Below are 13,720 nucleotides of genomic sequence, written 5' to 3' on the forward strand. Positions count from 1 at the left end.
AAATAAAAACAAGATGATTATTTTGAGGACATAAACAACAACAAAGGTCAGATTAAATTTACACTCCTTTCCAAGTAGAACACATTGTTTTTGTGTAAATATTCCCACAGAGTAAAGATGACTGATCAGGGAGTAAATGAGGAAATAGACTCCAGTTCATGTGTTGAAGTGGACATGAACATACAGGAAGTGGGACAAGACATAGACCGTCCCTGGCTGCTTCACATTCACAAATGAATCACAAATTAACTATAAATAATACTGTTTACATGTTTTACTACGTTTTAAGTCGTACAAAATACTGCATTCAGTTAAGAGACAGTAATGAGGTATGAGAGTTCATAGAAAAAAGACTCCAATGGCAAAATGGGGTGGGTGGGGGGAAAAGTACATCTGCTCTGTTTGTGTGTGTGTGTGTGTGTGTGTGTGTGTGTTTTTGCGCGTGTGTTTGAGTGTGTGTGTTTGCGTGTGTGTGAAAGTAAACCATAATCAGGTGTGTGTTTTTAAATTGCTGTCAGAAACTCTTTTGTGTGAAGGCATTTACCTGATTTCATTGTTTATAAAGAAAAGCACTTGGTCTTGCCTTGAGCCTAAAAAGTCCTTTAGAAATAAAATTTGATTTGATTTGACAAAAACCTGTTGGCGGGGGAGAAAAAAAAAGTGGGACTGTACGCATGTACACACACTAACAACGTTCTGGATACTCCCATCCAGAACAGGAACAAAATTCTGGATACTACCATCCAGAACAGGAACAACATTCTGGATACTACCATCCAGAACAGGAACAACATTCTGGATACTACCATCCAGAACAGGAACAACATTATGGATACTACCATCCAGAACAGGAACAACATTATGGATACTACCATCCAGAACAGGAACAACATTATGGATACTACCATCCAGAACAGGAACAACGTTCTGGATACTACCATCCAGAACAGGAACAACATTATGGATACTACCATCCAGAACAGGAACAACATTATGGATACTACCATCCAGAACAGGAACAACATTATGGATACTACCATCCAGAACAGGAACAACATTATGGATACTACCATCCAGAACAGGAACAACATTATGGATACTACCATCCAGAACAGGAACAACATTATGGATACTACCATCCAGAACAGGAACAACATTCTGGATACTACCATCCAGAACAGGAACAACATTCTGGATACTACCGTCCAGAACAGGAACAACATTATGGATACTACCGTCCAGAACAGGAACAACATTATGGATACTACCATCCAGAACAGGAACAACATTCTGGATACTACCATCCAGAACAGGAACAACATTATGGATACTACCATCCAGAACAGGAACAACATTATGGATACTACCATCCAGAACAGGAACAACATTATGGATACTACCGTCCAGAACAGGAACAACATTATGGATACTACTGTCCAGAACAGGAACAACATTATGGATACTACCATCCAGAACAGGAACAACATTCTGGATACTACCATCCAGAACAGGAACAACATTATGGATACTACCATCCAGAACAGGAACAACATTCTGGATACTACCGTCCAGAACAGGAACAACATTCTGGATACTACCATCCAGAACAGGAACAACATTCTGGATACTACCATCCAGAACAGGAACAACATTCTGGATACTACCGTCCAGAACAGGAACAACATTCTGGATACTACCGTCCAGAACAGGAACAACATTCTGGATACTACCGTCCAGAACAGGAACAACATTCTGGATACTACCGTCCAGAACAGGAACTACGTTCTGGATACTACCATCCAGAACAGGAACTACGTTCTGGATACTACCGTCCAGAACAGGAACTACGTTCTGGATACTACCGTCCAGAACAGGAACAACATTCTGGATACTACCGTCCAGAACAGGAACAACGTTCTGGATACTACCGTCCAGAACAGGAACAACATTCTGGATACTACCGTCCAGAACAGGAACAACATTCTGGATACTACCGTCCAGAACAGGAACAACATTCTGGATACTACCGTCCAGAACAGGAACAACATTCTGGATACTACCGTCCAGAACAGGAACAACATTCTGGATACTACCTTCCAGAACAGGAAGAATATTTCATCACTGCAAGAGATCAAACATGCAACAAATACCACAATGTAGCCACAACACTGAGGAGTCATAATTAATGGATCTGGGATCTGATAGTGGATCCGTAGAAGATGGATGGAGGACCAGAACATCAACTGGATAATCACTGTATGAGCTGCTTGGAGGAAGTCTGAGCTCTCACTGGCCTCTTTTTTTTAAAAGTTATTTCTACTTCTCTGTGTTGTAGCTCTTCCTGGTTTTCTCCGATTGAATCTGAACTGTTTTCTGTATGCAGACTATGTCCGGTGTGATCGCTGTGGGAACATCTCATGGTCTGGCCTTTGTCTTTGGTGAGTCTGAATGATGATGTAGACACTTCCTGTCAAACTTTCTACCAATGAGAAAGCCTAAATTCATTGTAATGTTCAATCGGGAACAAAAAGTTGTGTGTATCTCAAAAGCAGAAAAATAATGATCCTCTATGGCTGGGATAAAGCCAAGAAGACGTTTGGGATGCAGCTGAGGTGTGTGTGTGTGTGTGTGTGTGTGTGTGTGTGTGTGTGTGTGTGTGTGTGTGTGTGTTTCAGACTTGAGAGAATGATGTACAGATGAGAAAAGACTTGGTCACTGCTGATCTATGTGTGTTATTTCTACAAACTTCTGTTTCCTTCTTCTGGTTGCTCTTTATGCTGCTTTATCTTTATATTAATTTGACATCTTGACCTCATAATCAGACAACTGAGACTGAAAACATGTCTGCATGCTGAGGGAATAAAAGGATTCAGCTTCTGGAAGTTGGGTTGTATTGGAAAGACCAGGCGAAGCACAAATATCTTAAACTGTCTTCATGTTGCTCCAAACCAAACAGAAGCATAGAATGTTTCTTTTATGGTCAACCAAACAGCACCAGTGTGAATCCATCCCAAGCATTTAGCTTATTTTCAGAACATCCAGATTGTTGCTCTGACATTTTGAAATGAACTTTAATCCCTTAAGCATCGGCGGCCCGCCCATGGGCCGTTTTCTGTATTTTGTTTTATATCACGCTCGTACAATACCTTAGACGTTTCCTATTTCAATAAGTAGAAAACTGCACATGACAAACCGGTAGGCTCTCTCCTTCTGATTGACCTCATTTTTGACCAACTGGACTGATCCATGGTCCTTCGTCTCGTCCCGTCTTTTCTTCATGCTGCTTATCCGGGGTCGGGTCGCGGGGGCAGCAGCCTAAGCAGGGAAGCCCAGACTTCCCTCTCCCCAGACACATTTACCAACTCTGCGGGGGGATCCCGAGGCGTTCCCTGGCCAGCCGAGAGATATAATCCCTGCAGCGTGTCCTGGGTCTTCCCCGGGGTCTCCTCCCAGAGGGACGTGTCTGGAACACCTCACCAGGGAGGTCCAGGAGGCATCCTGACCAGATGCCCGAGCCACCTCAACTGGTTCCTCTCGATGCGGAGGAGCAGCGGCTCTACTCTGATCTCCTCCCGGATGACCGAGCTCCTCACCCTATCTCTAAGGGAGAGCCCGGCCGCCCTGCGGAGGAAACCCATTTCAGCCGCCTGTATACGAGATCTCCTTCTTTCGGTCACGACCCACAGCTCATGACCATAGGTGAGGGTAGGAACATAGATCGACTGGTAAATGGAGAGCTTCGCCTTCTGGCTCAGCTCCTTCTTCACCACGACAGACCGGCGCAGAGTCCGCATTACTGCAGACGCCGCACCAATCCGTCTGTCGATCCCACGCTCCATCCTTCCCTCACTCGTGAACAAGACCCCGAGATATTTAAACTCCTCCACTTGAGGCAGGACCTCACTCCCGACCCGGAGAGGGCAATCCACCCTATTCCGGCTGAGGACCATGGTCTCAGATTTGGAGGTGCTGATTCTCATCCCGGCCGCTTCACACTCGGCCGCGAATCGCTCAAGCGAGAGCTGGAGATCACGACCAGATGAAACCAACAGGACCACGTCATCTGCAAAAAGCAGAGACCCAATCCTGAGGCCACCAAGTCAGATCCCCTCAACACCTCGGCTGCGCCTAGAAATTCTGTCCATATAAGTTATGAACAGAATTGGTGATAAAGGGCAGCCTTGGCGGAGTCCAACCCTCACCGGAAACAAATCCGACCTACTCGGAGTGTGATTCCCCTGTAATTGGAACACACCCTCCGGTCCCCCTTCTTAAAAAGGGGGACCACCACCCCAGTCTGCCAATCCAGCGGTACTGTCCCCGATGTCCACGCGATGCTGCAGAGGCGTGTCAGCCAGGACAGCCCCACAGCATCCAGAGCCTTAAGGAACTCCGGGCGGATCTCATCCACCCCCGGGGCCTTGCCGCCAAGGAGCTTTTTGACCACCTCAGCGACTTCAGCCCCAGAGATAGGAGAGTCCACCCCTGAGTCCACCAGCTCTGCTTCCTCATCGGAAGACATGTTGGTAGGATTGAGGAGGTCTTCGAAGTATTCCCTCCACCGACCCACAACGTCCCGAGTTGAGGTCAGCAGCTCCCCACCTCCACTGTACACAGTATTGATGGAGCACTGCTTCCCCCTCCTGAGCCGCCGGATGGTGGACCAGAATCTCCTCGAAGCCGTCCGGAAGTCTTTCTCCATGGCCTCGCCGAACTCCTCCCATGCCCGAGTTTTTGCCTTGATGACAGCCGAAGCCGCATGCCGCTTAGCCCGCCGGTACCCATCAGCTGCCTCCAGAGTCCCACAGGCCAAGAAGGCCCGATAGGACTCCTTCTTCAGCTTGACGGCATCCCTCACTGCTGGTGTCCACCAACGAGTCCTGGGATTACCGCCACGACAGGCACCAACGACCTTACAGCCACAGCTCCGGCCGGCCGCCTCAGCAATAGAGGCACTGAACACAGCCCATTCGGACTCAATGTCCCCCGCCTCACTCGGGACATGGTTGAAGCTCTGCTGAAGGTGGGAGTTGAAGCTCGCTCTAACAGGGGACTCAGCCAGACGTTCCCAGCAGACCCTCACAACACGTTTGGGCCTGCCAGATCTGACCGGCTTCCTCCCCCACCATCTGAGCCAACTCACCACCAGGTGGTGATCAGTTGACAGCTCCGCCCCCCTCTTCACCCGAGTGTCCAAGGCATGTGGCCGCAGGTCCGACAATACAACTACAAAATCCATCATCAAACTGCGGCCCAGGGAATCCTGATGCCAGGTGTACATATGGACACTCTTATGTTGGAACATGGTGTTCGTTATGGACAATCCATGACGAGCACAGAAGTCCAATAACAAAACACCATTTGGGTGCTAGGATCTTCGGGACATACAAACCCCTCCACCACGATACGGTGATGGCTCAGGGTCCTTCCTTAGCCAATAATACCCACTGAGTGTCAACCTAGGTGGTCTGACCATCACATACGTTTCCGCTTCCAGACCTCGCCCACCAGCTCTGATGCCAGTTCTAACACCACTGCCGTAAAGCCAATAAAATTCCCGGCACGGCGATGTGCAGCTTGTGTGTGTGGGATGTAAAATGCTTTCAGAAAGTCTGCGCGTAAACAACATGTGTACTTGTGTGCGTCCGTGCACGAAAGCAGAGGAAGCCTTTTTTCTGCTTTTTCTCTGTAGGAACTTTTGCAAAACACGCCAAAAAGCGGAAATACACCCGTTGATTTTTACAGAGGAAGACGTCTTTGACTGCAGAAGAAGATGTGGTTCCTAAAGGAGAAGAACATGAAAAGTAAGAACTTCTATCTGCAGCTACGGTGTCTTTATAAGATGTTTAGATGAGTAACTCTGTTGTTTATGGGGCTGGGAGGGGGGGGCTTGTTTACTTTGTGCGTCGGGATGGGGGAGTCCGCATTGTTTTCTTTCCGTTGTTTCTTACTGTTGCCGTATCTCCAGCGGTTCTGTTGGGTCTGCTAAAGACGTGGGACCTGGTTTGTTAGAAAACTTGGGGTCTCGGCTCTAAAACGTCAGACCCCGGACCGGGGGAACCGTTCATGCGGGTGTCGTTCAGTCCGAGTGTGCGTGAAGCAAAAAGAGCAGCGATGAAAGAGACGCAGCGGTTCAACACCTCTATTTCCCTCCAGTTGTAAACATTTGTTCATAAATAGAAAATGATAGAAAGAAAATAAGCTGCTGCTGATTTATCTGCGTGTGTGTGGACCGCTTCCATACTCTGTGTGTGCATGCGTGCAGCGATGCGTGTCTGTTAGAACATACACTTATTACAGTCGCAGGACTAATGTGGGATAAAAACTTCTTGTTTGTCTTTATTAGTCTGTCATGTGATTGTGATGGAAACCCAGCAGCTCTTCAGATGAAGAAGGACCAGCTCCTTCCAGAGGAAGACTACATTCCTGCCCTTCAGACCACCAGGACCCCTGCTCATCATAACAGCTACATATTCTGCTCTCCTGCTTTTTACTTTACTTTTACAAACAGTCTTTATCAGACAATAGTTCAAAACTAATGTAAATATGTAAATTCTATTGTGTTATGGTGTTTTTATGATTCCATTTTGTTTACATTACATAACATGGCATTATATTGTTTACATTTCCAGTAACAAACCCTGGATCACCAGTGACCTGAAAAAGCTGCTGAACATCAAAAAGAAAGCCTTCAGGGATGGAGACAGGGAGTTATTGAGGGCAACACAAAAACAACTTAAAACACAAACTAAGAAGTGCAAGGAGGACTACAGGAAGAAGTTAGAAAGTCAGCTCCAGCAGAATAACCTGAGGGATGTGTGGTCTGGAATGAAGAAGATCACCGGCTTCAAGTTAAAGGGGGACCAGCCTGATGGAGGTCTGGACAGAGCTAATGAGCTGAACATATTCTTCAACAGGTTCAGTTCACCCCCTACCTCCAGCCCAACAGACCACACAGCCTCCATAAGCCCACTGCTTTCCTGTCACGCCTCCAATCTGTCATCCTGCAGCTCAGTCATGGACCAGAACACAGCTTCATCTCCCTCCACATCAGGACATCCTGAGACCTCCACCTTGTTTGTCTCCTGCAATCAGGTTAAGAAGCAACTTGAGAAACTGAACCAGAACAAGGCTGCAGGTCCAGATGGTGTCAGTCCCAGAGTTCTCAAGACCTGCTCAGAACAACTATGTCCGATTCTCCAGCACCTTTTCAACACCAGTCTGAGACAAAATAGAGTCCCAGTGCTGTGGAAAACCTCCTGCCTTGTTCCAGTGCCTAAAAAAACACAACCAGCTGAACCAAGTGACTACAGACCAGTTGCCCTGACATCTCACATCATGAAAGTCCTGGAGAGACTCTTACTGGCTCACCTCAACAAGCAAGTAAACACCTTTCAGGACCCATTCCAGTTTGCATATCGTAATGGACTTGGGGTTGAAGATGCCATCATATACCTGCTCCAGAGAGCACACTCTCATCTGGACCATTCAGGCAGCACTCTGAGGGTCATGTTCTTTCATTTCTCAGTGCTTTTAATACCATTCAGCCTGCTTTGTTATGTGAGAAGCTCCATAAATTCCAGGTGGATACCTCCACAACCACCTGGATCTATGACTACCTCACAAACAGACCCCAGTTTGTGAGACTGAAAGGTTGTGTGTCTGAGATGGAGGTCAGCAGCACTGGTGCACCACAAGGAACTGTACTCTGGCCATTCCTCTTCACTCTGTACACCTCAGACTTCCAGTACAACTCTGAGTCCTGTCATCTGCAGAAATACTCTGATGACCTCAGATGGCCTTTGTCAGAGGGTCTCATACGCCATACTCCTGGAACACCCCACTGAGGGACAAAAAGCTCTCCAAGCAACGTAATTCAGTCGGATGGAAATTTGTCACCCAGGTGAAACACGTAACCTTCAGCAGTTGGACCAAATGATCTTTTCAGTGTATGTTAGTCCGCAAACATCCTCAGATCCCTACTGAATTGGCTTTGAGCTACATTTTTAGCTTCGTTACAAAGCTATCCATGGACACTTCCATCCTTCCGACGGTTTAATCACATCCTTTCATCATTCTTCCTCTCTTGTGTTTCCCTTGACAACAATCCCTCCCTCTGCTTGACCGTGGTCCACAAGATCCTGGCCTGCCTGGCGGGATCCATCGCTCACCGACATGTTCCTGCTCTCATAGTTGATGTTTGATTTTCTGTTCCCTTTTCTTGTCAGCACTTAATAAATTTACGTATTTAAAATGTCGTTGTCGCATGGTTTCTGTGTGCTAATGTTTACATCCCTGATGCTGAGAATTCACAAGAAGCTGCTTTTCCTGAGTTAACCATAATTAATTCGGGTTTGTGCTTTGAGGTACCATTTTAATGTTTCATTTATCATGATTGACCAGTAAGTTTAAGTTAAGCAGACTTTTTTTCTACCTGCAGTGAGGAGCATTGTACCGAAGTCCTCATGTTCCACTGTGAGCCAAATGAAAACCTGCAACTGCTCTCCGTTTCTGCTCCGTCTTCCTCCAGCTGGGGATTGTTGATCCTTTTCTGGTTCATTTTCGGTGTGTTTTAATGCTCCCTGCGTTGATCTCTCTCCTGATGAGAGCAGTTGCACATGACTTTTGACACCGAGTCAACAGAGGGAAACTGGGTCTGTGCGGGTGCTTGTACTTCCTGACCCCCGTCTGCGTTTCATGAAATCAGTGCTGTGTCAGATGAAACCCGGCAAAGACTTCGGAGACTGAAGTCACAACGAGCACTGACCACAGCTCCGGCTAGCCACCTAAACAAAGCCCATTCAGACTCTCACCCGGGACATGGTTGAAGCTCTGCTGAAGGTGGGAGTTGAAGCTCGCTCTGACGGGGGACTCAGCCAGACGTTCCCAGCAGACCCTCACAACACGTTTGGGCCTGCCAGCTCTGACCGGCTTCCTCCCCCACCATCTGAGCCAACTCACCACCAGGTGGTGATCAGTTGAAGCTCCGCCCCCCTCTTCACCAGAGTGTCCAAGGTATGTGGCCGCAGGTCCGACGATATGACTACAAAGTCTATTGCATTACTGCAGCCCAGAGACCTCTTTGGCACCATCCAATAGTAGCAGAAACAGTTTATGTATTATGCCACAATTAATGTAGTCTGGAACACTAAATAATGGAAGACGTTCCCCCAGAAGCCAGATCAATGTGTTGAGTTTGTTTGTTATTCATGATGAACGTTTCAGCAGCGTTGACTAACCTCTCTTTATGTTGCCGACTTTACGACGCCGTGGCCAGGAAAAGGTACGACCTCACCTGTCATTTTGCTTCATTTGGTTTCTGCTGGCTGAGGCGTCACCTCACTTTCTTTCTGTTATGCCTGCATGAGCTTTGCTTTTTAGTTATTTTTTCTTCATTTCTGAAATGGGCTGTTTTCCACTCTGGTGCCAGTCAGTATTGGTGTTGTTTGATTCTCACATTCAGCTGTTGAGTTGTGGAAAACCTATAAAGTTTTTATTTCCTTTTTCCGTCTCCAGATACCAACCAGGCTCTCAGACTGTGTCTGGGCACTAAGGCAACCGGAGCAGAGTTTGGTGCCATCTCTGCTCTCAGCATCAACCACGACTGCTCAAGACTTCTCTGTGGATTTGCTAAAGGACAGGTAAACTATCCGCAGATAAAATCACCCTCTTCCTGTGGTTTTTAGGCTACACACTAAATGGGAGAACACAAAATAATGTACAGAGCTTTTTATGCTTTTAACATGGACATAATGTATCATTTTAATTTGATTTATGTTTTATTTGTGGGATGAATTACATTGTCTGGCCAAAAAAAGTGTCTACCTGAATCTAACTAAGGGAATGCCGCCTGCAAGAGCCTCCTATTTGATCATCTTTCAGCTGCAATAAGTTATTTAACCCTAACTGATTCAATGAACAGCTTGTTCAAACAACTATATGGGAAGATCCATCTCATAGTCGAGGAGTAAATGTTCGTCTGTTTTAAAGCGTCACATCATTGCTGTCAAGAAGAGAAAACATGAAAAGAGAAAGTACTAAAACTGGGTTCAGAGCTGTCTAACGCGTTAAAAACTGGAAGGATGGTGGGAAAAACATCGTTTCCCAGAAAGAAATGTGGTCAGAAAAACTTTCTGAATGATAGAGATGAAAACGTTTTGTGGAACCAGGTGGAAGAAAAACAACAGTAGAACTCAGGACCATGTTTAATAATGAAAGTAAGAACATTTCCACATGAACAATGAGAAGGAAGTCAAGGGACTGAACAGCTGGTTAGCCAGCAGAAAGACTGGACTTTAGCTCTGGAAGAAGGCCATGTGGTCTGATGGGTCCAGACGGACCCTGTTCCACAGCCATGGAGCATCAGGCTGTGAAGAAGATGAAGTGGTGCAGACATCAACCTGTGGGGACAGTCCATGATCTGGGCGTTGCTGCTGTTGGTTCAGGCGGTTCTGCCTCTGCCACATCCTGCAACAAATGCTCTAATTCCTTCTCCAGTTTACAAAAGAATAAGTTGCAGTTCAGGTCTATAATTGAGGTCAATAAATGAGACCAAAGAAGACAAATTTTCTAGAATAACTAGAGCAAATGACTCCATCCCTGAGCAGCTCGTGTCCATCGGAGACAACAGTCTTCTGTTCTCTGTGGAGTTGCCAGACGGCTGGCTTGTAGGTGAGTCAGTTTATGAAAGCCCGAGTAAAAAACAACTGAGGACTATAAAAGAAACAAAAGACTGTCATATTCACTCCTGTTTTTTCTTTTATTAAGGTGGATGCATTGCATCTCCATCCTGTAGCTCCCAGCTGCTTTATCTGCAGTCGTTTTGTTATCATGCCAGTTTTTCTTTTGCACAACTTCTAATGTCTTTATCTTTTTACTTCATCCCCTGTTGGCATCATGTTACTGGCAGCACAACTTGTGTCTTTGTGTGGCAGGCACATTGCTGCAGGTCCTGTAAGTGTTTGTTGGTTTCATCAACCAGTACCTCCAGTTAGGATCAAATTTCCTGTTGCGCTTTCGCTCCAAACTCATTCTATTGCAAACGGCAAAATTCTCATTTAAATAGGGACTCCAACATTTTTCACCCGCTACCCACTTATGTGATCACTCTTGGTGAATCCCCTGCACACCGTGGTTCAGCCCCACGAGCAAAATTCTAGATTGCACATGGGAATTGGGATCTTAGTACATCCGGCTGTGCTCCTCAGACTGTTCCACCATTTCAAAGAGCTGGGCCTCCCAGCCTCCCTGCGACGCCCTGCATATGTCCTGCTGAAGAGTCCCAAAAGTCCAGAGAACTGGATGCAGATCTTGAGCAGGTTGTTGATGCAGAAGCAACATGTGCTACATTTTTAGAACTGTTTAGAATGTTTCTGGAGAAATATTAGCATCTTGATCTGTGATGGACTGGAAACCTGTCCAGGTGTACCTGTCTCTCGCCCAGTGACTGCTGGGATGGACTCCAGCTTCCCCGCGACCCTCAACTGGACTAAACATCTTCATGCCTGTCGTCACAACATTGTTATGAACCACTTTTTGCCTTTTAAAACAACTTTAATCCAATTTCTCCATTGATTTCACTTTTATTTATGTATTCACTTTAATTATTTTTGTGTTTTTAATTGTATTTTATTCTATGTATCTTGGGTTGTATCTTTGGTATTCCTCTTTCTATGATGTTTTTTTTTTATTTTTATATAATACTCCATGAATTTAGGCATTAATGTGTTGAATATTTAGAGTTTAAAAACATAATCAGGCCATAAATGTCTCATATCTCATGATTAGATCACGATGTGGGATCTGGCCAATGGGAAGCTTCTCCGGACCATCACTGATGCCCATCCTCCAGGGACGGCTATACTGCACATTAAGGTGAGTCATCATTCAAGCAGGAGTGAGCCCTGACCTGTCGTCCTCTATGGTCCACCTGTGTCTCTGATTGCTAAATAACACCCTGATGGAGACTGGTTCTACATGCAAAGAGCAAGTGGTTGAAGAATCTGATTAAATCTGACTAATGAGCCAGAACACACCTAGGTGCATGCTTACTGGTTTAAAGAGACGGACAAGTGGGTGGAAATGACTGCAATCTAGTGGTAAAGATGGATATAGCCCAGTAGTGAGTGGACGGTCTTGTGGGCCAAACTGGTGTGAGTGAATGAGCACACGATCCCCAGAGTTTCAAGCCTGTCAATGCAGACAGTTGGCTGCAACTGGTTTATACCTCCCACATCATGGCTGCAACTGGTTTATACCTCCCACATCATGGCTGCAACTGGTTTATACCTCCCACATCATGGCTGCAACTGGTTTATACCTCCCACATCATGGCTGCAACTGGTTTATACCTCCCACATCATGGCTGCAACTGGTTTATACCTCCCACATCATGGCTGCAACTGGTTTATACCTCCCACATCATGGCTGCAACTGGTTTATACCTCCCACATCATGGCTGCAACTGGTTTATACCTCCCACATCATGGCTGCAACTGGTTTATACCTCCCACATCATGGCTGCAACTGGTTTATACCTCCCACATCATGGCTGCAACTGGGTTATACCTCCCACATCATGGCTGCAACTGGTTTATACCTCCCACATCATGGCTGCAACTGGTTTATACCTCCCACATCATGGCTGCAACTGGTTTATACCTCCCACATCATGGCTGCAACTGGTTTATACCTCCCACATCATGGCTGCAACTGGTTTATACCTCCCACATCATGGCTGCAACTGGTTTATACCTCCCACATCATGGCTGCAACTGGGTTATACCTCCCACATCATGGCTGCAACTGGTTTATACCTCCCACATCATGGCTGCAACTGGTTTATACCTCCCACATCATGGCTGCAACTGGTTTATACCTCCCACATCATGGCTGCAACTGGTTTATACCTCCCACATCATGGCTGCAACTGGTTTATACCTCCCACATCATGGCTGCAACTGGTTTATACCTCCCACATCATGGCTGCAACTGGTTTATACCTCCCACATCATGGCTGCAACTGGTTTATACCTCCCACATCATGGCTGCAACTGGTTTATACCTCCCACATCATGGCTGCAACTGGTTTATACCTCCCACATCATGACTGCAACTGGTTTATACCTCCCACATCATGACTGCAACTGGTTTATACCTCCCACATCATGGCTGCAACTGGTTTATACCTCCCACATCATGGCTGCAACTGGGTTATACCTCCCACATCATGGCTGCAACTGGTTTATACCTCCCACATCATGGCTGCAACTGGTTTATACCTCCCACATCATGGCTGCAACTGGGTTATACCTCCCACATCATGGCTGCAACTGGGTTATACCTCCCACATCATGGCTGCAACTGGGTTATACCTCCCACATCATGGCTGCAACTGGTTTATACCTCCCACATCATGGCTGCAACTGGGTTATACCTCCCACATCATGGCTGCAACTGGGTTATACCTCCCACATCATGGCTGCAACTGGTTTATACCTCCCACATCATGGCTGCAACTGGTTTATACCTCCCACATCATGGCTGCAACTGGTTTATACCTCCCACATCATGGCTGCAACTGGGTTATACCTCCCACATCATGGCTGCAACTGGTTTATACCTCCCACATCATGGCTGCAACTGGGTTATACCTCCCACATCATGGCTGCAACTGGTTTATACCTCCCACATCATGGCTGCAACTGGGTTATACCTCCCA

The 13,720-nt window shown here is 46.4% G+C and overlaps 1 protein-coding gene across 1 annotated transcript in view; it reads left to right on the top strand.

Moving 5' to 3' along the window:
* LOC306762778 (vacuolar protein sorting-associated protein 8 homolog) overlaps positions 1-13,720 on the top strand; it is a gene marked incomplete at its 3' end in the record, with an annotated part of 30,551 nt that overhangs the window by 16,507 nt on the left and 324 nt on the right. Inside the window, exons 6-8 of the mRNA XM_079249387.1 lie at positions 2,384-2,438; positions 9,517-9,641; positions 11,788-11,874. Coding sequence (XP_079105513.1) covers positions 2,384-2,438; positions 9,517-9,641; positions 11,788-11,874 — 267 coding nt within the window. The remainder of the gene's footprint in view (positions 1-2,383; positions 2,439-9,516; positions 9,642-11,787; positions 11,875-13,720) is intronic.

This window comes from Telmatherina bonti, assembly GCF_933228915.1.
Source record: "Telmatherina bonti genome assembly, chromosome: 11".
NCBI classification, from domain to species: Eukaryota; Metazoa; Chordata; class Actinopteri; order Atheriniformes; family Telmatherinidae; genus Telmatherina; species Telmatherina bonti.